The sequence below is a fragment of the Pelmatolapia mariae genome, linkage group LG20 (assembly GCF_036321145.2).
Source record: "Pelmatolapia mariae isolate MD_Pm_ZW linkage group LG20, Pm_UMD_F_2, whole genome shotgun sequence".
Lineage (NCBI taxonomy): Eukaryota > Metazoa > Chordata > Actinopteri > Cichliformes > Cichlidae > Pelmatolapia > Pelmatolapia mariae.
Window position 1 is genome coordinate 31512128 of NC_086244.1, and position 25737 is coordinate 31537864.

At 38.8% G+C, this 25737-nt stretch overlaps 1 protein-coding gene and 1 long non-coding RNA gene across 14 annotated transcripts in view; one reads left to right on the forward strand and one right to left on the reverse strand.

Moving 5' to 3' along the window:
• The first annotated feature begins 525 nt into the window (after positions 1-525).
• cacna1db (calcium channel, voltage-dependent, L type, alpha 1D subunit, b) overlaps positions 526-25737 on the forward strand; it is a 92465-nt gene continuing 67253 nt past the window's right edge. For 5 of the 13 annotated variants that reach the window (XM_063465161.1, XM_063465166.1, XM_063465163.1 and 2 more), the window contains exons 1-3: positions 527-758; positions 3765-4236; positions 4526-4631. In XM_063465161.1, coding sequence (XP_063321231.1) covers positions 725-758; positions 3765-4236; positions 4526-4631 — 612 coding nt within the window. In that variant the 5' untranslated portion in view covers positions 527-724. Of the gene's footprint in view, positions 759-1186; positions 1661-3764; positions 4237-4525; positions 4632-25737 lie in introns of those variants that run through there. The other 8 variants (XM_063465165.1, XM_063465172.1, XM_063465168.1 and 5 more) reach the window with 4 other exon arrangements.
• LOC134618690 (uncharacterized) lies at positions 14218-16108 on the reverse strand. The gene is made up of 3 exons (XR_010091921.1): positions 15962-16108; positions 15547-15623; positions 14218-14269 (listed from the first exon to the last, which is right to left on the reverse strand). It is a non-coding gene; the product is annotated as an uncharacterized LOC134618690 (long non-coding RNA).

Below are 25737 nucleotides of genomic sequence, written 5' to 3' on the forward strand. Positions count from 1 at the left end.
AAAAAGTTTCCCAGGCACTGATTTATTCCGCATATTAATTCGAACTGTAATTCTGGTCAGTGTCATTTAGCTAGAGCTAGAGAGTGCTTAAATACAAATACAAATACTACTACTACTACTAATAATAATAATGATGATAATAATAAGAATAATAACTCATGATAATCGTGGCATGATGAGATATTTACGATACAATTTCCAAATAGTAAAACCTATTTGAGGAAAACCTGTTAAAGAAAACGATATTTATAGCTGTGTGTTTTAATTCGGAACCTCCGTGACACTTTATGTCTTCTTTAGTTTATGTTCTTTATTTGAAATCGCACTCATCCATAGTCACGTTAAATCCAAATTTTGAAATTTCGAAATGGCAGACTGATAGTGAAAAGTTAAAACGCCCCTGTGTCCTGGCGTGACCTCTTTGTGCTTACTGTAATTATTTGGACATAATACTCTAAACCCATTGCATGCATAGTGGGATTGTGCAGGATTGCTGTCCGGACCGAGCTGCAGCTGCCTCCCTCACCTGCAGTTTATGGAACAGTGGAGCAGGATTATAATCTGAGGATTACGCGCCACCGTGAAACTTTATCCCGCAGGCTCAGGTAATCCAATCACGGGTAACCTTCCAGCACTGCTCTAACAACCCATTTCCTCTCGAATCGTCGCGGAGAGAGGACAGAAAAAAGCGCAATGAGGCCCCCGAGAAGAGCCAGGTGATCTAATGCCGTTCATCATAAGGGCAAGACCCCTGAGGGGTAAGTCCGAGCGTTTAACTCTTCAGATGGATAGGATAGGATAGGGACATGGTATTCATCCTCAAATACAGAAATTTCCCTCTTAAGGGAAAGTATAGTTGTCACCATTTGTTTTTAGCAGATTTCTCACTGTTCCGACTGGTTTCTTTTGCGTAGTCACGTGTCTCATGACCTTCATCACAGCACTTAACCGAATCGTAAAGAATAAACAGATTCGGAGGTTTTGAGACCCGTGGATAGTTTTAAAGCAGAGACAGTCCCAGGGTACACGGCTATGCTTTAAACGACCTTTATTTGCAGCCTTGCAGCAGTTTTTAATTTAGGATCATACAATATATATAGTGAGATAGATATACATTTCTCCCTGTCTTCGTTGCTCTCTGATGTCATCGCACGACTTAATTCTCCAGTCAGCTGATTTGTTTTTAGAGGGTTTTTTTTAAAGCAACATCTGGCGTCTAGAGTTAAAAACATTTTAATGTTTACGTTGAGATGATCTCATTCGCTCTTTGCAAGTTTCCCAATAGGCGGCAACAGGTGCATTTCCAGTTGGTGGGCGCGCGTGATTTCAGCACAGTGGAGCCCACGCGATTGCTCCAACTTGTGTCAGTCCGTCCCCAGCCACAGAGAGGATAATTGACAGCAGTGGATTGACTGCCCCTGCCAGCGCGTCCTCTCGGATACGCCGTGAATCTGCAGGCAGGCACCCGGATGTGGCGAAAATGTTTGGTGCTCCTCTCAGGGTCTGCGCTCGGAAAACATTTTATGATTCAGGTTAAAGGCTCTGTTCAGGTTTCGCGCCTTCGACACCTTCGGACGGTTTTTCCAACGATGAGTTGGATTTAAAACGGATCTTTTCGATGTGGATTCGAGGATGCAAGAAGCAGATGAACAGTCTGAAGGTAAAAAAAAAAACAAAACCCAAAACGTGCGTGTGGAAGCGCAGGAGGAGAGTTGGAGCGCAGCAGAGAGAGAGGGAGAGGGGGCGAGAGCGCTCGTTTGGTTTATTCTCTGGATGTCTGATTAATCCGTGTGATTATATGCTCTGAGTCGTGGCTGCTGCTGACATGTTTTTTTTCCCTCCTCAACTTATTCCAGTGCAGGGATTGTGTATTAACACTGTAAGCGCTTGTAGGCTACATTATTGTGATAACATCAGTAATCAGATCCACTGGGAAGCGAGTTGAGGCTAGTTCTCCGAAAAATGGTTGACTATAACGGTCATTCTGAAACCATGTGACAGGATGCCTTGAATATATTCGCTCTCCAGAACAAGCTGCGAGACGCTAAATGAACTTTTTTTTTAAAGTAAATTCCTTTTCTTCTAAGTTTTTCTTTTAGAGTTTAGAAGCTGTCCAAACAAAAGCAGCAAAACTCGACCACAGCAACAGAGTCAACAGCTGTTTTCCAGCATCTTGTGACAGATGTGCGACATCCAGCAGAAGCGCTGTGACAGGCTGTGACTATTATTAACTAGCAGCGTGCACTTGTTCTGCTGCACCTGTGGCGGTGGTGTATCGCTGTATGAGGAGGGGTGGTGCTGAAATGTTTTGAATGCACCTCTCACCTGCGATCGCGCTGACATCAAGCGCAATTAAAGTGAAGTGATGTTTCGGATAGACTTCCACGCATAATAAACTATTTAAAACCATGTTTTAACTACACCGTGAGCGTCGAGTCATGGTGACTATGATTTTGCACAGACGAACCCAGAATATTGATGAAAAGTAATCAAATTAAAGAGCTTGCCTGAAATCTGATAAAGGAACCAACTTTGTGTAATCATTACCTTTTAAAAGAAAAGCTTTATTGTTCTCAGATTTTGTGCCTCTCTCTCATATTGCACATGACCCACACAGATAGATTTCTCATTTCTTTTTTTTTCTTTCTTTTTCTTTATGTGCTTAGTTGTGTGTTGGAGCTGTTTTTGCTGGATGACACGGTCAGTCTATAGCTGACAACACTCCCCGATGTGACTGTGCTATAGAGTTGCAGTGTGCGACTGTGTCAAGGGCACTGTCTTTTTAGCTCATGGTCTGCATTGATTTTAATGACTCTCTCTGTCTCTCCCATTCATGCAGGCTGTTCTGCTTTCTCTTTCTATAGCTGTCTTTTCTGGGCTCCTTTCAAGCCCGTCATCACCATAATTATAATCACCATAATCACCTCTTTTTATTTTTCTGCCCATTTTATCTCTGGATTGGTTCTTTGAGGACATTTAATTGCATGTTCAACAAGTAATTGTACAAGGCAAGTTTAAATGTGAAGTAGTGATAATGTTGTCGACATTATATATGTATGTCCACTGCCATTAGGCTCCTAATAGAGTTTTGCAAAAAGCTGAAGTGAAATTCTAGCAGTTATCTTCAGTCACCTCATTGATTGGGAAAGCATGGTGATGTCCTTGTTTGAAAAGCACTTTAAAGACTGACTGATTTTTAAGACCAAGACCAAGACTATGGGTATTATTTATGAGTCCTATCATGACAGTATTGTTTAAATGTAATCTAATTTTATTGTCACAGCAGGTTGTGGATTACACCTTTATGTGACCAGGTGATCTTTGAATTTGTAGACTTCCATCACTTTGCCAACAGTGGAAATGCAGAGTAATGTTCACCACATCCATCCCTAAGATTACAGGTACAAGACAGAAAAACCCCAATTTGATATAATAACATAAACAGTATACATAATAGGGATGGGGGGACTCGTTCTCCTTAACTCACCATCAGTTCATGAGTGTGCCATTATTATGTACATTAAAAAGACAAAAACGGCTGCATTATGATAGCCATTCAGTGAAAGGCAGCCAGGTGGTTTTGAATCTTTCCAGAGATTACTAGCTGGCAGACATGAGCCTGAAATTGTAAAAATGTGGAAACAATTGGATTTTGGAATGTTGCAGCTTTTCTGCAATGCCTCCAATGACACACATGTTCAGGTGTTTTTGTTTATAACTTCAATCTCAAAATATTATCCTTGTTTCCCACTCGCTCTTTCCAGGGGCACAGTATGCCAGCAACAGAAGGACCACTCCCCCAACTGACACCTCAGCTCCCTGGTCAGAAAGAAACACCCATCTGCACCAGCTCCATCCATCACAGTCCCTTCATCCTCCAGCTAGCACCGGCAAGCCTGTCGGCTCCGCTCATGGCCTCCTCGGGGCCAACAACTCCATTCAGGGCCCCGGTGGAGCTGCACCCGGAGTCAGCCCAGTCCTCGCTTGGCATGCCGCCATTAGCGCAGCCCGGCAAGCGCAGGGCGATCCTGAAAAGCCCAACATAAGTTCACGTCCCTCAGTTTGTACCACTTCTGCGCCAGCTCCTGTGGGCTCACTGGCACAGAAGAAGAGGCAGCAGTATGCCAAAAGCAAAAAGCAGGGAGGATCCACCAGCGGCAGACCACCCAGAGCCCTTTTCTGCCTCACCCTCAACAATCCGATCCGCAGAGCCTGCATCAGCCTGGTGGAGTGGAAGTATCTTTTAGCCCAGGGACCAGCAGGCGTCTGGGTGTCTCAGTGCATTTGGTGTCTTTGTGTGGATGGATTGTGTCACAGAACAGCGAGTGAATGAAAGTATAAATGAATCTGTCAGTGAGATAAATAACTCAGTTGCACGAACCCCAAAAAAACAAACAACCAAAAAACTGTTAACAGGATAATGACAGTTATGCTAATCTATTAGTACGATATAAAATACTTTTAGTTGTCTTTTCAGGTCTCTCTGTGGTCTCACTTACCGTGTTCCTTAACCGCCTCCTTTCAGGCCCTTTGATATCTTTATACTGCTGTCTATTTTTGCCAACTGTGTGGCCTTAGCCATCTACATCCCCTTTCCTGGAGACGACTCCAACTCTACCAACCAAGAACTGGTGAGTAGTAACAAGGATGCTATTCATGTAATCGTGTGTTAACCCTTTCATGATATTTCAGTTTATGTATGCCTGCTTGTGGTCAGCTGGGTGTACTGTGGGACGGTGCAGGATTTCAAAGGCTTGGTTAGGTGTCATGTTACACATTTGGATGATTTTTTTGTTGTTTGTAGTAGAGCAGTGCGATATGACCAAAAATATTTATCATGATATACATTTGAAAATTTGTGATAACAATATAACTGAGGATATAATTGACACTAGACAAAATACTTTACAACTCAACAACTTTATTAGTGCAAAAAACAAACAAACAAACAAACCCATCAATGTATTTTCACTTAAACAAGCAGCTTTTATGTGCATTAAAGTTATATAAAAATTTAACAGTGCAAATGCAAATTCCTTGCTGACAGTTTAACCAAAAGGCATTTCCAGTTGACATATCCTCAGCATTATCATGTATAATATCCACAAAACTTAAAAAGAGGTTATACACACAATAGGGTAATATTATGTTGAAGCACAGTACGTATCACTCCGCGAGGCGCCTGCCTACAATAGCCGTAATGCTCCAACAATCCATCAAGCGGTGCGGGTTCGTAGCTTAGCAAAGTCGTACTAAAACATTTGACAGATTTTCGAGCGCCGTGTACCACATAAAATCATTTCGAGGTCAGTAAACACAACCAGAATTCATACATAAGGCACACGGGATTACAAGGGGCACTGTCGAGTTTCAGAAAAATCAAACGATTGATTTTAAGTGTGCCGTATTTTCCAAAAAAACAGGGTAATAACGACGGCCTGCTAGCATGCTCTACCAAAAATAGTGCTTTGTTGTGTATCTGACGGGCGAAAGCTAAACCAGTTCCACACCACTGAAGTTGCAGCATTTTTACAAACCAATTCTGGTTCATCTGTTTCATTCAACGATCCGCTTTCGCCCTTCTCATTCTCCTTCGCCGCCATGCTTTTTCCGCCGTGTGCGTATGAAGTCAAAGGCACTGCGCGTGCGCGCTTTACCCATATTCTATCGCGATATTTCATTTTCTTATCGTTGCCCAACATTACACCGGTATTACCGTGAACGGTATGATATGGCCCAGCCCTAGTTTATAGTCTTACTTAAAGTCTAATGTGAAGCCATTTTAATAATGAATGTGAGGGGGCATACATGCACTTTGCAGCTTTTTACAACCTTTATTGTGGAAGATTGATGCTTTGAATTTAAATTGAAGCCATGCACATAGAAAAGTCTGAAATTAGGTATTTAGGTAGGTTTTTAGTTTATTTGGAGAACATGCAGTGCAAACATTCAGAGCGGGCTCCTGTACATCTCTGATGCAGGAGCTGCCTGAGTTGGGTTGAAATTAATTGTTTTTCTCTGCTTAAAACAAAAGGAACACATCATTTGGGGCCTCACATGCTAAAAAACAGCTTGACTAGTATTTGAGGGGTACAGTTCACTTCAGAATCAAACATATGTTGTATGCGGCCACTGATGTTATTTAGATTGTTTTGTGTACGCTGCTCAGTTTGGGAGATGTTGACTGTAGAGATGCTTGCAGCCTCTTGAATATAATAGAACTAAGTGGCACTTGCTTTGTGGTGCTCAAAGTGCCAAAAATGAATTTGATTAGTTATTTTTCGAGAATTCAGTTTTTTTAATGCTAAACGGCAATAACAGGTGATACTATTGTGGTTTCATTTTTCGTGCCTTTTTATACTTTGCTTTGCCATGTGTGCGTTTGCAGATGCTGAATGCACACCATGCACCATGCTGTTAGCTGATTCCACTTCCACTATTGTCATCGGCCACATAAAAACACACAATGGCTATACACTTTTGCATGAGATTGATGTGCTGGACGTGCGAGTTTCGTCAGAGGGCTTTCCCGGCAATATTTGAATAGATGTGTTGGGTTTCATTGTTTTGTTGACACACAAACAAACACTGGTGCGTGCATTTATGAAAGCATAAATGAACTGCACACACATGCACACACCCACCCACTGGGTCATCCCTGTGCGTGTCACACAGCAGCTCCCAAGAGAAGTACAGAGGTGAAAAGACAGAGAGGGAGTTTGACATAGAAACCAGTTTGTTTTGTTGACTCCATAATTACAGTGTTGTCTGACAGCATCAAAGCACAAACAGAATAATAGTTATTACTTTACAATGCAAGAAAACAATTTTAGATCAGATCTTAGAAATATCATTTTTACATGTATAGCACCAGTTTAATGTTTTTTTTTTTATTGAGATCATTTTTGAGAAAATAGAAAATTATAATTTATTTTTTGCACATGTGATTAAATCTATCTGGTAGTTGATTTGTAGGTTTTGTGTACATTCACACAAACTGTATGTGAAGCAAAGTGTATAAACTGTGTTTGTGTTTTGCTGTTGTCTGGTTTACCCTTGAATGTCCAGCAGATTGTAATTCTCATCACACACATGAGTCTAAAAAGTTTCACCGTCAACAACAACATTAACAGTGACTCTGTTGGATTTGTGTCTCATGTGTGCGTGTCAGCGAGCCAGCATTAACAACAGCACGGCGCTGAAACGAAACCATCCAACTCGCATTTTATCCATTTTGTTATTTACACCTGTGCTTTTCCTGCCGTCACATGTCAGAGTGTCTTCGGTAATAAATGGCTTTTTGTTCAGAACAGACTGATGAAATGTGAATCTTGACCCTCTCGTTATGGTGTTCATAGTGTTAGCGCAGGCAAACGCTTGAAATGGATAAATAGTCTGGCTTGTTGTTACAGAGAACAATGATGATATTTGACCGCTTTCAGCAGAAAATATTTAAGTGAAGCTAAAATGCAGGGTGGATGGATGCTAGTGTATTGCATTGCATCTCTTAAAGCATCTGCAAAGTTCCGGCCCACCCTTATAAGTAGAATAAATATCTGTTGGTTTGTTGAGAGCTAACTGAACACACAGCACGTCATTAAAACTGATAATATAATAATAATTGTATTCAATAACAATTTGCACATTGCTAACTGCTTTTATATTTCTGCATTATTCAGTGATAGAGAAAACCTTTTAGGAGGGTTTTCAAACTGTGTATCCTTCAAACTTTAAGTAAAAATGGGCTTACTTTAACAACTAACTGCTGACTAGTACTTATAAACACTTTAAAAAAATACATTAAAGCTGCATGTTTCTGTGTCTTTAAAGACACAGTGTTTATTGGTAGTGCTACAAATGTATAAATTATTCACTGCAACAATAATAAATTATAGAAAGTTATTGATTGTAATGCACTGCATTAAATTTTTAAAAATGTGTTTATGCTAGAACTATGTAATCTAAACTCATAATGAATTGTCTTAGTGACGTGCACAATCTGAAATACTAGACTCTGTGAAAGTGCACACGTTATTCCTATTGATCCCTAATTGTCTCTTGAAGAAGGACATTTAACCTTCTATCCTCCAACTTTACCCAAAATCATTATGTCAGTGTGAATCTGATTGAAACAGCAGATGACCGGGCTTGTCACTGTGGCTATTCTCACTCTGTCTGACTTGTTCTGATGTGATAAACCTCAGGCATCTACATGTTCAAGGAAGTCTAAATATATTCAAGTTCAACCTCTCGTGTGAATGGCTTACAGAATTTTATACATTTATGTTTAGACGAAACAGGACTGGGCTGAGAAAAGACTGAAGGAAACTAACGGACAAAATGAGAGACGTGCTGATTTAACTTGTGTGCTTGTGCAGTTTATGCCGCACTTTATTGCCAAAGGAGCAAGAATACATTTTCTCTCATAACTTCAACCTGCAGTGTCCTCAGAGGACTTTGTCATGTGCTCCAAACATTTATTTATTTATTTTTCCGAGGCTGGCAAGGGACCTTCTTAGCATCATAGGGAATTGTGTGCATGCGTGGATGTGTTTGTGTGTGAGTGACTGAGAGACAGACACAGAAAAACGTAACATTTTCCATCAACAGATGGGGATTATTCACGCTGCCCAAGTCTACGCTCGTCCTCACTGCACAATGTACAGTATGTGTGAGGAGGAGAGAAAAAAAGTATTATCTTTTTGCAACTGTGCTCTGTCAAAAAGAATTTCAGAGTCACATCACATAACGATTTCGCCTCTTAAAAGGAAACACTTTAAAAACAAAAATACTAAAAAAAATATTTTTATCTGGTTACCTCCAATTCATTGTGTTTTGATGGTTATTGGCTATTGGTTACTGATCTTCAGAAATGATCAATACAATTAGAGCCTGATCAATATTTTTAAGACCGACATCAACATGATCAGGAAAAAAATATTTTAACTTTTTGGGCTTTTTTTTTTCAGACTCATGAAACAGAAACAGATTTCCATCTCATTTGTTATGTGTAGTTATTTATATACACGTTTGCGCTCATCTCGCCTCTGCTCGGATCAGCTGGTTGTTTGTGGCATTCGAAACGTGTTGCCAACAGGAAAGTTGAAGGAAAGAGTGCCCTCTGACAAACTTTACCTTAATTTATTGTTATTGTTAGAATGCTGATACCAATAAATCAACAACTAGCTAATATTGGCCGAGCAATAAATCAGTTGAGCACAAAATGATCATTCTCTTGGTTGTGTCATCTAAACCATTATTTACCATAATTTGACAGAGAAAATAACTAAAAACAGGCAGATTTAAGAATCTGGAAGCCGTTATGTTAAAAAAAACGATAGACTTTGTATTTTTCTTTGCACCTTCTGTTGCTTAAAACTGGACAACGAAAGCACTAAGAGCGAAACAAAGCAGTGAACTGAACGTTATTGACTTTGTAATCCTGTGTGAAAATGCAGTTGTTTTTGGTTCAGCGGGGGATTACAGCTGCTTTAATATGTTACTGTGTTATTTTCTTTATTGATCTTGTAGCTGATTGAGGTAGATTACGCTTAGAGTGCTGGGATGTTCGCAGCACAGCAATACAATACATCATGTTTTATAAACTTAAGCATCAGAATGCAGATCGTTACTTACAAATGAAGCAGATTCTTTATTTAACTTGGGGCTCTGTGCAACCCTGCGGATATTTTGTTGGGATTTGTAAAAGCTAAGAATTAATTGAGGTGGCATCAAAGGTGTTAAAGCCTCAATACACTTCAAAAGCAGTCTGGGAATGTATTAGCTGTTATCTGATAGCTTGTGTTAACAGTTCCCAGTGACTATCTAAGCTCAGGCCCCCTGACACAGTGACTGATTCACTCACTGTTTATGAATACATACACATAAAACAGAAAAACAAAAAGAGCAAAATTTTCATCAGATAATATCCTATGGTTCAGAAGTTGCATTTTTACCAGATATATTCACTCTGTTCCTCTCTGTACACGCTGATTACCGTCATGGACCAAAGCCTGTAAAAACATTCCCAGTCAATCAGTAAACCTGCTGCTTATCTTCAGATTCTGCATGTTTGTGCGTAGCTTTCTGTTCATTTTAGCAGTTCGTTTCAAGCTCGGTCGCACAATGTGCCTAAAGTCTTTGTAGTTTTATATAAGAACTGCTAGAAATGGGGAAAGCAAATGTGAAAACTGGCATCTTAAAGTGGTCTTGTTCAATTATATGATCCGAAAACCACTTTGTTTCAAGCGCAATGTTCTTAGCAGAGTTAGAGGAGTTCTCATAAAGTGTGAAGGACAGGTCAATAAGGATAGTGTCTAAATGCACAGAAAAGACCACTGAAAAGATGTCATGAGGCTCTATAAGTGACAACACTCGAGCAGGTGTTTTGCACTTTTAGAGGCTGTGTAGGTGTTTGATCAGCTCCTTCACAGCAAAGGATGGGGAAGTGGAAAAGAAATAGATTGTTAAAAAACACTCTGGTAAATTTACCACAAAGAAAAGCAAAGTGTTTTTAACATGGCCCTCCATTGTCGTCTATATGCTCATCAAAGATAACATGTACACTTGAGTAAATATCTACACTTAGGATCCAGTTGCATATTCTAGTGTTAATGCTAATGCTTATCTCATTGACCTACAGCTTATTTTACCAATAAAGTTTTGACATGTTGACATATACATATTTTTAAATAGAATATTCTTAAATCACAGTGGTTTAAAGGTTTCAAAGCTTAATTCAACGCATGCATGGCTGTTACCAAAATGTGGAATGCATTTTAAATTGCTCCTCTGGTGAATTTTCATCCCGTTCATATGAGGAACAGTTAAGTTTAGGGCTGATCTCATCGGTGCTTGGTTCAGAAATGTGACTGTTTGCTGTGTATTTGTGGGTCTGTGTATTTGAGATTGCGGATGAGTATCTGGGACTGAGCGAAAGTGTGCGTGTGTGAGAGCAGGTTGAGGGATTAAGCTGGCCAGTGGATTAGCCGTCACTAAATGAGCGGAGGCTGCAGCGAGGGGAGGTGGATGGGGTGAACGCATGGATGATGGATTGGAGGATTGGATGAGTGGAGAGATGTAGGGTGGGAGCTTATACGTGGGAGGGTCGACTAATAGAGAGGAAATCTGAAAAAAAAACCAACCCCAAAACCCCCCCCAAACTCTGTCATGTGACTGAATCAAATTCTCTCTCCTCTGCTGTCAGATAATGTCTTTCTGTGTCAGACATGCTCTTCAGATCTCTATTTAAGCATCACTCGTCACATCTGAAATCACACAATATGCACTCACTATGTCTACTGTCGCCCAACATACCTTTGTTGGATACGTGTTACCATGGTAACCTGACCTCGCTTGAGATGAACAAAGTGATGAAAAAAATATTACACCTGATGAAGTGAAACTTCATGTTCATTACAAAAAATTGGGTAATTGTCTATATAGTTAGAGACCTAACTGTAGATATCAGTAGCCATCTCCACATGTAGATGCTTGAAATTGAGCATGAAGGTATACACTTAGCCTCAGACTTCTCAGTCTTCTCTGCTCATCTCTTATTAGATGTGTCATCCTGTCTCCTTAACTACCTCAGCTTTTCTGCATTCTGCTATTCTCTTCACTTCCCCTTACTGTGCAGAGTGGAGAATGCATACCTAGTTAAGCTGGGTAGTGATTTAGGAGGCTTGTGACAGCCTCTTTGACCGCTAGCTGACAAACCTTCACTGCTGATCAGCTCAGGAGCTCATTAAGAATCCAATATGAATCAGCTGAATGAAAATAGTGAGTAAGTCGTGTCTGTCTGTGAGATCTTTAACCCAAGAAAATGTTCATGACTTAGGTGACATCTCGCATGTTAACAGAAAATGCTGCTTGTCTTTTAAACTACTAATGTGCAACTTTTGACTAAAACATGCATTTTATCTTAACATAAGTTCAGGCTGTCTTCTCATTCCACACCTGCAGTTATCATATACAGCACATTCATTATCAGCCTGTTCCAACTCTTTTATTAAAGCTTTGTGATATTCACCGTGGCCAGATATTTAAATCAAAGCTCATGGTTAGATTTTTTTTAGATTTTTTATTTATGGCTATACCATTCACAATTGGACTGCAGGACCACTGACTGTTAGGGGTGTTTCATCCACCTTCTTTGACTCATGTTTTACATACTGAAAGAAGCATTCAGCACATCGGACAGCGACAGCCACTCAGTCCAGTTTCTTTTATGTTGGGCACAACATATAAATCAAATTAAATTGCATCCAATCATCATGGTGGACTAAATAAGATGAAGTATTTCTGAACGTGTCGGATCAAGAAGAGCAAATCTGATCAGTGTAGAGTCTGTGTCTGTGTTTGAACAGTTCATGTTATCACTTAAATATAATTAAAAAATGAATTATATGATATCATATATTAGCTTACACCAAACCCTCCACACTGTAAAATATAACTTGTTGTTTCAACTTAAAAATATGAGGTAAAGGGCTGCCTTAAAATTTTAAGTTAAGTCAAGAAATAGAGTTTGTTCTTATAACACAACCAATTGTTATCTTAATGAAAAATCACATGTTGTCTAAACTTTCATCTTAGTTTAGTTGACTGAGATTTATTAGTCAGTTCAACTCCTTTAATTGTCATCTTTACTTGGGAAAACCCTTTCAGCTAAATTAAAATAATCTATTGTTTAAACTCTTGTCCTAGTTCAGTTGACTTGGGTTTTTTAGTTAATTCAAATACTTTAGTAGTTCTTTTAACTTAGGAATCTATTTTAGCTTAACTAACATAATCTGTTAGCTAAGTTGATTTAAGTTTATTAATTAACTGAGCTCCTTAAGGTAGCTGAGTGAACTTGTAAATCAGTTTCATTTTAATTATCAGAGTTGATTGACTGGATGTAAAGAAAAATGTGTATTAAACATCTTAAGTTTTGTTTTGTTTTTTTTTGGCTTTCTAACATCCATTTCAGCAAAACTACCTGTTAGGTTTATCTTAGATCTCAGGTTTAAATATCTACATTCCTTTAAATTAATTTTCTGTTGTTTACAGAAAAAAATAAAACCCCACAGATTCCATTAAAGTCTATCTGATCATTTCATACAGAAAGTTTGTTTTAAGAACATGACAAGACAATTACTCATGAGCACCCAACATTCACCATTTATTGTGCCATCTTAGTCATCTGAGAAACAGAAAAATCAGTGACGTAGCTCATCAGGCTCACAATCCATCAAAACTCAAAGGCTGCTCCCTGTGAAACAATAAATTTGAACTTGGTCTTGAGCCCAGTTTGGGTGAAGATGAAATTCTGACCAATACTCTAGGAGCAGTAGTGATTCTTGTGAAGTAACAACATAAAGTCTGCATTAATGTAATGTATCAACGGGACACTTGCTATTTTAGAAAAGTTATTCTTTACATTTACAAAATTTTTAAACTTCATTGTGCTCAGTCACATCTGTTAGCATAAAACTTGAAATATTAAAATAGTACAAAACCTTTGATAAGTGACAGTAAAGATCAGTTTATAACAACTAAGACATCAAACTCTTGTATTTGTCTTCGTTTACAATTGCAACAAATTCCACAGAACCAATATCTCTGAAAATGACTGCATGCTTCTGAAACATTTGATAATATGGATATTTCAGAAACATTAGTTTGAGTCTGCTCAATTGCAAAACAAAGGAAAAACTACTGACTTGCATGAGATAAGCATCTGCAAAGTCCAGCATTATATTGTTGTTCACATAAGTTTCTTAAACCATGAACAAATGAGTAATTGTCTAATCTGGAATGTAAAGTGTAGTCATTTAGTGACATACAAATCTGGAATGTCTAATCTGGAATGTAAAGTGTAGTCATTTAGTGACATACAAAAGTGAGAATGAGAACTTGCAAGAATAAAAAAACAAACAGTAAAATAAAAACTGTCCTTAACACTAAGGATCATACAATTACAGTTCTGCATGGCTTTCTGCAAGAGTCTGTTTCTTAGACCATGCACTAGTGAGATGCACTGCCTTCCACCAATGTTCATTAGGATGTTCTGAATGACTTCAAAGATGTCCTTAAGTTCCTTTGGATAGTGTATGTTGAGGGCAAAAAGAAGGCCCATCAGCATGGAAATGGCACTTGAGACATCCCTCAGATTAGACAGGATTACTGCTGCCTCAAGGACAACCAACACATCGATGTCTTCTTCTTTCACCATCGCAATGCCAACTTTCATCCTCTTAGAAAACGTGTCTTCAATACCTGTCGGCTATAAAAGGGTTCAAAGACAAAAAAAAAAAAAAAATTACACAATTACAATTACACAATATCCCGTGTGCTTAACAATTCATGTCTTTCCAAAGAAGAGCCATACTGATGCTTTGGATGATGGTGATTGGCTTTGGGTAACACTTATTAGTTGTTAAAGTTTTTTCAGAATGAGATATGCACCCCCATGTTACAAATCCATTTCTTGCTTTAAACAAAGACCATGTTCATAAATAACTGAGCATGTCTTCAATTGCAGAATTCAAACAAAATTTTCAATTTAAATGGTAAATGGCCTGTATTTGTATAGTGCTTTACTAGTCCCCTAAGGACTCCAAAGTGCTTTACACATTCAGTCATTCACACACATGGGTGGATGACTGAATCGTGACTCAAGAGTTGACAGTTCGTCTTATAATTGGAAGGTTGCCGGTTCGAGCCCTGGCTCCGACAGTTTCAGTCGTTGTGTCCTTGGGCAAGACACTTCACCTGTTGCCTACTGGTGGTGGTCAGAGGGCCCGGTGGTGCCAGTGTCCGGCAGCCTCGCCTCTGTCAGTGCGCCCCAGGGTGGCTGTGGCTACAATGTAGCTTGCCATCACCAGTGTGTGAATTTAAATCTACTTATGCTAAATATTGGCTGTGCTCTAAACCAAATCTGGCTGAGAATACATGAAATGTGCAAACTGCAGCTACACTACAGGATCAGATTATGGCTCCATAGACAATGCTTCTTTAATCAGTTTATTGATTAAAGTTTATTTTTTCCCCCTATATTAACAGCATGAAAAAAGAGCATATAGACATGGCTGAACAGGTTGCATAATTGGCACTGAATATCAACATCCACCTTTACCCAGCTGCCCAATGACTCTCGGCCAGTAACCTTTAATTGCTTACCCAGTCTACACAGTCTCTTTTCCAGGGTCCAGGACATTTCACCAAAGTATTGCCCCCCACAGCTGTAGCAGCCACTGCAGCCCCTTAAATATCCTAATATCTCTGCCATTACAATATACAATGTGAGAAATCAAACGTAAAGCTGAAGTGAACAGTACAGCAGCGAAATGTCAAAGACCCTGGTGAAGACATGAATAAACACAAGACACTAATAATATCAATGCTAGCTTGCCAGTTAGTTTCTCTGAAACCCAGACCAAATCCAGTGTCAAAGATCTTGTAATAATACATTTGGTGAGGAAAAAGTACACATGTACTTTTTAATTTAAAATCCACTGTGGTGCTGTCATTATTAAATTTACTAAAAGAAACAATGCTAACCTTCACAGTCTTGAAAGTGTGTGAGGGATCTTCCTTTAGAAAATGAGGTCCTCTGTCCTCTTCCTTTGTGTAGGGCTCTGGTCAAAGAAGTCAAAAAGAAAACAAAAACACTTTTTAAACAGTGTTTATGAAGCATGTAGACAGCTCCAAATTCACAGCTTTTTGATGCATAATTCCATCAATATATGATTATCATTGGAGATTTTGAATCAGGCTTATCAGGACATTCAAGTAGAATATGATATCCAACCTACCACCAATATACATAGATTCTGTAAAAGTTACCACACTAAATGTCCAGTTGTGAAATATGATGACAGACTTTACTTATCAGCTTTCTTTCAATGAGTTCATCAGTTGAACTGGATAACCTAAAACTTAAACAAAGGATTAGATTTCGCAGTTGAACACTTACATCATCTCCGAAGCATCTTATGAGCCTAGTTAGCCTTTCTATGCCGCTCTTGATTTTGTACAGCTCCACGAACCTCTCCATAATGGTCAAGCACAGCAAAAAGGAACCCTTTCAGGTCAACAGATGTAAGACGGGCAAATTCTGCTTCAACCTGAGCAATAGAAGAAGAGGGGTGGAGAGTACAGGCAGAATTAAAAAAAGATTCTTTGAGACCCAAATTTAAGCAAACAGTCATCTGAGGCCCATTAGAGAAAACACAAACACACAAAAGCAAACAAACAAAAAGATGCACTTTACCTGCCGTTCAGCAAACAAGGAAGTTCAGAGAACAATAAGCTCTGTCTTGAAATCTTTTAAAGTAGAATGATTGTGAAAATGACTTATGTGATGTAAAACTTTAGTAAACATGCGATTAAAAGAACACTGAGTAAAAGGACAAGTAACAGTTTCCTTATTCCTCAGATGTTTACCTTGATGAGCAATACTGTTTTAGTCCAACTGCCTCATTAAAGTTACACAACAGGCTTTTTACATTAAAGCCAGCAAGTCCATTACATACTCCCTTTTTAGATCTGAAATACTGTGCAGATTCTGTGTATATGTAGTGGACAGCAATTTACCCCAAAGAGCGCAAAGTTTGCAAGTCCACCTCATTTAAATGACAAAGTCAAATGTGATCATCTAGACCTGTGAAAATAAATTAATGACAAACTTGCAGTTATGGATGTTATTACAACCACAAGAACCTAAACAGTCTGCTCCATTGCTTTTGTTAATGAATCATTTGTTGGTAACACGTCTGAATATTTAGTTTATGCCACCTGCATGTGATCATCAATAGTGCCATATTACTTCTTAAGAAGTACCCTGACACTACAATCTTTATATCATTTGTTCTACAGAGCTATTAAATTACAATATAATCTGAGGTGTTTCCAGTATGACAAAATGCACAAATTGTAACTTACCATTTGACTCCACTGACAAAAATAAATCCCCAGCATCAAGTTTGGCTTCACAGACCTAAAATAAGTAAAATAAAAATATATGTTATAATTATATTGTTTTCGCCATTTATTCATGTTTGCTAATTTTCTGACATATAAACAATGTTAGTTTTGTTACAATACAGAGAATGCAGTTTAATTAAAAGGTAAATTATGCAAAAAAAAAAAAACTTCTGCAGTATACCATGCCAAAAATCAGTGTCTCTGATGCCAATTATTTTATCACTACAGCTCGTTTAGTATGGAAACTCACACAATCTAGTCATACTGATCACAAGAGTTCAAAAATAAGTCAAAATAGTGAACTGTTGTTAAGCATAAAGCATTTCAGGGTAACAAATAACTGCACAATATAATTAAAGCAAAAAATAAGCACACTGGAGGACTATCTGATAAAAACTAATATAATGCTGGTTTGTAGACCATATTTTGTCTCTGTCCTCAGTGCACTCTTGCAGCTTAGCATGCAGCAGTTAATAACACCTTAAGTGATCACATAGGGATAAACAGATGACAACAAGCATCCGAGTCCTGCCAAAAAGGTCTTTTTGAACCCAGCCAGTTATTGGAAATATTGCCAAAATGAACTTCCACCAAAATACAACAGCCTGTGAACTTGAAAGGAATTTACAAGTACAGAGACAATATGAAATAAGCTTTATTAATTAGCTGAGTTAGCTTGCTAATATCGCAACAGTGGTTGAGTGCACAACCTTAAAGCTAGCGGCACAATACTTGTGATTTGCTCAGCGCCACATTAAACCCATAAAAAAGGCCATATGTCAGTTTATTAGGTCAAGTTTGGTCATGACACACAAGCTGGACCTTGTCGGCTAAAGTTACATTAGCTAAAGCAAACATTTCGGTAAAAGAGAAAAACACACGTCATGCCATAAATTCAAAACATGTTCCAACTTTTGTAGCTCTCTTTCCTTATAGTTATAACCAATGTTACTCACCTTGAAAGCATATTCCAAAGAAGACGATTAGAAAACGTCCAAGTAAAGTGAGCATGTCGTTAACCGCCAATTCCCCATGATGCACCTCGGTAGCAGTCACGTGAGGCAGTTTTGAATCCTGCTGTGCTCAACTTACCCGCATTGTCAAGTTCACATAAGTTTCTGATTTAGCTGGACATGAGTTTTCAAGTTAGCTTTTTTTGGTGTAATTGGGACGTTTTTAACTTGTAATTCTATGTTATAACAACAACTTCAGTCATCTATCGTCAAACTGATATAGAATAATATGTTGAAATAACAAACAGCTAGAATTACATTTTACAGTGCACCCCTGGGGCTGTGAAGCTTGGGCTAGGACTTGTTAATGTAGTAAAGTGTGGAATAGACATTTCTGGTTTGGTTCACCTGTGTGTTGTAAAGCACACAAGCTAAAAAAACTTTTTAAAAAAGCGCACAAACTACTACCTTTAATTATGCTCAAATACCTATTAGACTCTAAGGCCTATTCAAATAAGGCTCTATTCAAATAAAGTCCACTTTCATTATTTTGGGTCAAATGGTTTCTCCAGTGTTCTAGATTATTACAATGAATAATATATTTTGCTTATATAGGAAGAGGATGACTCATTGCTTAGCTCCATTTGTGTCCTTGCTTTGTAAACCTGGCATGAAGTGAAGAGAGCAGGCGTGATACTCAGTGAGAGAGAAATTGTGTTATCAGTGCTGCAGTCAGTGGGAGATATATAGGCATTTAATATTGATGTGACAACCTGTACATAATGAATAATCATGGAACAAAAAAAAGGAGACAATTTTTTGATAACAAAACAAAAATTTGTTTAACATTTGCTAATTTCTTTGATGTATTTTCTGAGTAGTTTTGAGTGTATCAGCCCACTTAACCTGATTGGCTGTGTGTGCAGTCTGTCCTCATTATTGGAGTCCATTTTTACTGCATGTGGGTGAGCCTTCACATGAACAGCATGAGTCAGAGATCAAAGGGTAAATAATCTTTTGGCTAATGCAGGGTTGGATATTAAAATTAAAACCATGGTAACGAGCCACATAATTTTCTGATTAAAACCATAGGCAGACACTGCAGGAGGGTTGTTTCACTGTTAGTCATAACATGAAGTCAAAGCACATACCATGGAAAATCCATGCTTCGCCTAAATTTCATTCATTTTGACTGTAATATAAAAACTGTTCTCACAAAACCTGCCTGAAAAAAAAAATCATCCCTAAGGTTATTTTCAAGTGGGGATGGGGTGGGGGTGCATTTGTAGCCTAGCCCAGCTGACATCGCACAATAGGTGAGGTACACCCAGGGTAGGTCACCAGTCTTTCAGATTCCTAAAGCAGAGACAGGCAACTTTTGAAGCTCACACGGATGCCTACAGACTGTTTAGAATCATTATAATTAACCTAACAAGCCTGTCTTTGGAGACATGCTTGGAGAGGAAGCCAGAGCACCTGGAGAAAACCCACAAAGGGTTGCGGTTGAGGGAAGTTCATGAACCACTGGACCACTGTGCTACCCTGTGTATTTACATTCATCCACTCATTGTAAAAAAAAAAAAAAAAACTGTTTTAAAAATTTAGGATTCTCTTACAGTAATAAATTGTTTTTTGTGCGCGACCACAAATGAATACGGCACATGTTAATTCTTTTAAGGAACAACGGTAAAATTTGACGTTTTTATTGTATAACAAAGTTCTGATTATTTAGCAAGTGAAAAAAACTTATGGGAATTTAAATGTTTAAGGTTAAATTGTTAATTTAGATGTTCTGTGATGGTTATTTTTTATCATCAGCAGACTCCAAAAGTGTTTAAAGGGGACTTGTTATGCTCATTTCCAGCTTTTAACCGTATGTGAAGGTGGTACATCCCCTCAGTTCACTGATGCTGTTTTAGCTCGTCTCACTTTAAGGACACTGTCCGTTCAAGCCAGCTTTCTTCTAATTGGCTGTCGATCACATACGCAATTTGAAACTAACTGTATTAAACTGTAAAGGTAAGATTTCATAATGTAATGCTGTAACATTTTTACAGTAAGAAACTACAGCTCCAGCTGCCAGTCACAGTGTTTTACTGCAATTTAACAGTGACATTTTAAAGAAAGTGTATGTTTGTGACAGCACGTGAACATTTTCCCTGGATGTTGAGAAACTGACCCTGCTGTTCTTATATTGTATTATTGTGCATCCATCTATACTGTACAGGAGCCCTGTTTGTTTGTATATCTAAAACTGGACAGTCAGCATACAATTGTGTATATGCATTTGTTGCAATCTTATGGGTTTTTTTTAAAATGTGTTTTTCCTCATCTGACTTAAGTCTTAAAAATGGTTACGTAAGTTTCTCTCAGGCACGGATTAAAGGTTTAGGGAAGAGGCGAAATGAGGGTCACACTAAGAAGCGCACTGCTCTTTCAAGCACGTGAGTGTCTGTGTTTTTCTGTGCATGTGTAAAAAGAGGGGACAACCGTATATAGCTGCTGTACATTTTGTCCTATACATGTAGAGAAACGTGGTCATTAAGAGTCTAAGATAGCACAGTTATTAAAACTATTCCTGTCAGGCTGATTTCATCCATATTTTCTATCGATTACTGAGGAGCACAATCATTTGAAACAAGAGGAAGGAGACAAAGATGCGTTAGGATCAGTATTTGGGATCAGACTAGCATAACATGAGACCTAGCATAAACAGTCAGATCTCATCTTCTACTTTCTTGAGTCCATTTGCATGCAGGTGCAGCGTCTCCTTTTTATGTGTATGGATGTATATAGTGTATGCGTGTAGGTGGGTGTAAGGAACGATGTAGGTGTTCCCATGTGAGTATGTGCTGTATGTGAGGTGAAGCCCTCTCATTAACAGCCAGGCACAGAAAGCATGGATGCTGTTTGTATGTGTTTGAGCAGAGAAAGATTGGCAGTGATAGCTACAGATAGGAAGACTGTTCTAGAAAAAGGTGAAGACAGACATATCACACCCATCACATAACCACATGGGTCTCTATTCTTCTTCTACATGAGAATCAGCATCTCACTGCACACCTCAGTTAGTATTTTGCTGTTTTACTAATCGCAGCTGATCCATTTTTCAGATTTTTAACTTTCTGGCAATGGTTAATGCAATAATAATAATTATAGCTAGCATAAGTGAGAAAAAAAATTTGTTCGGCACTGAGACAGTGTGTCTCTGTAGTTCACTTCAGCCTCACAAGGCTGTTTTCTTTTATGCCACTGAAAGGTTCACATCTCTTCAACATAAACCCATAAAATGAAAAGGATGGAAGAACATCTCTGCACAGAGATCAGATGATAACGTGTTCACAGTGTGCACACACTGGCTTTTGACAGAAGCGGGAAAATTAGGTCGAATTTAGTTTATGTGGCTAAAGCTGTAAAATACACAACAATAGGAATGTCCTGTGTATGCAGGAATGGACGGACAGACAGAGATCCTCATCCTGTGTTTTTATTATCTCCTTATTTGATTATCTTTCAATTAACGATCTGAAAGGGACTTTTTGAGCATTTGATCTATGCCAGTTAAACATTTTAATCAGACTGAGCTGGGCCGGCTGCAGTGAGGGAACGATGGCTGAAGGGAGAAGACCAAAGTCAATGCTGTTAAAGCTTCATTTATCCTGTTGGTTTACACTCTGTTAAAGCTTGCTCACTGCACATTTGTCAGGACTACGTATAAGTGTGTCCATGCTTGAGTGTGAGTGTCTTATGAAATGTCAACAGCAGTTTTATGCTTCAGGGTGTGTGTGTGTGTGTGTGTGTGTGTGTGTGTGTGTGTGTGTGTGTGTGTGTGTGAGAGAGAGGGAGAGAGAGTACATTCATCCTGGGCTTGCAGATAATACAGATAGAAAGTGTTGACACACCATGAACGGGAAAGAAAGTTCATGCGCAAATCTTGTGTGAACATATTTGGTATTTGTGCGTGTGTGTCGTACTCGATGGAACTGCAATGTGTTCAAAGTTCATCATCTGTTCTTCTCTGTGTGTGTGTGTGTGTGTGTGTGTGTGTGTGTTAATTCTGAAAGTATTATCTTATCAACTTTAACAAACAGACTCACAAAACAACTAAACACTATTTTAAAACTACTGGTTTATCGTAGTCTTGTTCTTCTTAGAGTCTCCAAAATGTTCAAATATGGTGATGTTGTTAATTTTTAATTGAATTATGATACTTCAAGTTCACTAAGTTGGGTCTAAATAAGGAAATAGAATTTTTTATTTTTTCTCCCAATCTCTTTAACGCTACACAACCGTGGGTCAGTCAGTGAGCAGGATGACATGTAATCACTGCCATGGAGTACTTTCATAATGTATTTAATTTACTGAATTGGGCAAAAATCCTTCTCTGTTGTTATTTTATTCATTAACATTAAGTTCCGGTGTGTTAAGAAATTGCATATGTATACAACAGCAAGCACAGGTGTAGTAACCATGGTGTTTCAGTTTCCTTTAATGGTCCAGATAGCTGTTCTAGTAAGCCTCAGAATTCCATTCAGTACTCCTGAGTGGAATACTGTGGTGATGTCAACATTTGTAATGCTGGCTGTAAAAAAAAGAAAAAGAAAAAAAAAGTCATTGATTAGTTATTAATAAAACATTAGTACAAGCTGTTAGTTTCAGGCTAGCTTGTCTCTTTGTGGGGAGCAGCTAGACATTTTGGAACATATTGGGAAAGTGAGGATCTTTTAGCCAGTCCTTGCTTTCTGACATTTCCTTGGGTTTTAGGCTAGAAAAATGACTGGGGCTGAGCCTTAGTAATGATGGGTAGGGGTAAGTCAGTGAATATGCTCACAAAGATATCCAGAGATAAAGAAATATTTCTCTTTGTCCCTCTCGGTGTGTGTGTGTGTGTGTGTGTGTGTGTGTGTGTGTGTGTGTGTGTGTGTGTGTGTGTGTGTGTGTGTGTGTGTGTGTGTCGTCGTCGCTGTTAAAGTAGCCTCAGGACATCCATGATCATATAGCTTCATTAGAGTGTGGTCCCATCATTGTGAGTCATTTCCTTCCTTCTCTGAGCTGTCACTCCTCTTCATCATTATCATGTGTTAAATATAGACTTTTCTCTATAACCACAGCAAACATGCTCATGCAGTTTAAACGCAGAAGAATATAAACTCTCATTGAGGTTAGCGAGCGAATGTGCTGCACAACATGTTTTCCCGTAAAACCAGCTTGGAGCGGGGAATGCCATATTTTTATATACTGGCACTCACTTAACGCTTGAAATGTTTACATTTAGTACATTATGAGTTTCTATCAACGATGTACTGAACATGTTGACACACACTCACACACACACACACACACACACACACACACACACACACACACACACACACACACACACACACACACACACACACACACACACACACACACGCAATTAGACTTGTGAACACACATCTGAGTGTTATGCAAGTGGAGCCAGGGGGCTTTACAGGTTTTTAGGCCGTGGGGTGACAGTTGCCCAGATGTCAGGAGGCCTGTTTTACTGACTTAGCACCCAAAGGCCCAGGGACCACAGACACCGCAGGGAATGTGGGACACAAACGCATAAACGGATAAGCACACACATACGCTTTCTAAAACCTCACTTGGGCACAACGGAGCAGAGCACACTTAGCGACCGTAGTGTTAAGCCTTGCACAGCAGACACAACACAGTGTTCTGCTGGACTTGACCCAAATCGCAGTCTTCTGAGTACAAGCTCTTTATATTGAGTTTCTGGTATTGCCACATTCTGCATGAACCTTGCTTGAAATGACCAGGTGCTGTGTTTTATTTAGCGGTGAACAAAAAGCTAATGGCAGCAAATGTTAAAGGAAGAACAAACTGTAATATGGATGAGCCTTTGTATAAGCTGCGATTGTCTTGACCTACTCGAGCTCAAAGCTGATTCATTTTCCGTCAGTGAAGCTGCTGTTCTGCAGGTGTTGTGTGTTTTACATGAAAATGTATAAAATTCTAACAAAAACTGTTCAGAGTGAATAATGAAAGTGGCAGTGGATTGAATGACCAGGAAATGTGATGAGGAGATTATCTGTTACTGCTAAGCAGGTTTATAGCTGGCGGGATAAATGAGAACTTAAATCTCTTGCATACACCAGTTTTCTCCTTTAGCTGGATGCTTTGCTGCACATACGATGAAGAGTCACTGTGGACCTGCTGCATGTTTGTTTCAGTGGACGCTGTTACTGTTATGCAACTTTTACTATTCAGTCAACTGCACTTGCTTCTTGACACTGCCAAGAGAGTCTCTACATTGCCTGTAATGAGTAAACAACACAAGTTTCCTCTTTGTTTTTAAGTTAAAAAGAAGTTTTTATTCTTTTTATCTTTTTGATCTTAAAAACTTCGTATTCTACCTGTAAACAGGTTTTAAATGATGAGATACTCGAAGAGTCGGAATGCATACATGTGTGGTTCTGTGTGTTATCACTGTGTTCCATGTTTCCATGCATGTGTGCTACCTACAGTTTGTTTTAACTAGCTGGATGCTTATATTCATCGTGTTTGTCATTCGCATTTTACATACAGCATGGCCTGCTGCCGTGACAACTGTGGCCATGGAGACTTGTGGAGTATCTGAGTTGATGGCTCTCAACAGGAGAGAGAGGCAGACTGAGAGGAGGAAGAGAAGAATAAGAAATTGAGAACAAGGAGGACAGGAGAGTGTTCAAGAGAGGGAAGAAGTGTGTAAGGTGGAGTAGGAGGTGATAATGAGAGCAGGAAAAAAAGGTTAGGACAGAAGGAGCCAAGAGTGGAGAGGTTAAGATTGTAGGTGTGGGAAGGGGGAGAGGGGGAAATGAGGAAAGGGTAAGGGAGGGGAAAAAAGTTAGAGAGGACGACAGGTAGCTTTAGAGCAGCTTGAGATGATTGTTTTCATCTATTATTAACACGTTTGAATTCAGTCAACTGCTTGATGACTTAATGCTGCTTTTGAGCAAGTTTGATCTGGAAAAATCAAATGTTTGTTTTGTCACTTACATACACAATGAGACTGAATAAACCATATGAAACACACATACTGTATAAATATTGATGAGTTCTAACATTCAGATCTGTGAGGCTGCTGCTCTTTTTAATACCAACTTTAGATTTGTACTTACGGTGCATTTGGAAATGCAGTTTGCTTTATTCCAAAATAGATTAAATGTATTTTTTCACCTCAAAACACAATACACCGTGAGGACAAAGTGGAAAAAAAAGTTTGCTTGAAATTCTTGCAAATTATTAAAAATAAAAAAAACAAAAATATAGCATAAGTATTCACTCAATACTTTGTTGACGTACTTTTGGCAGTACAGCCTCAAGTGTTTTTAAAGAAGTTGCAAGCTTGGCACATTTATTTTTGGGAAGTTTCTGCTGTTCTTCTTTGCAGAACCTCTCAAGCTTCATCAGGTTGGATGATAAGCATCAGTGCACACTCATTTTCAGATCTCTCTCCAGAGATGTTCAATTGGGTTCAAGTCTGGGTTGGGCCACTCAAGGACATTCACAGAATGGTCACAGAAAGGCCAATCTGTTTCATATATGGATTTTATTTTTTGCTTTTCTGTTGTGGAATTCAAAGGAAGAAATTCATTGTACAAGTGATTCTTTACTGTGCATACAATAGAACTCCTTTGTTATCTTGGCTGTGTGCTTTCGGGCATTGTCCTGTTGAAAGATAAACTTTCACCTCAGTCTGAGGTCCAGAGCGCTCTGTTGCAAGTTATCATCAAGGATGTCTCTGTACAATGCTGCATTCATCTTTCCCTCAACTCCGACTAGTCTC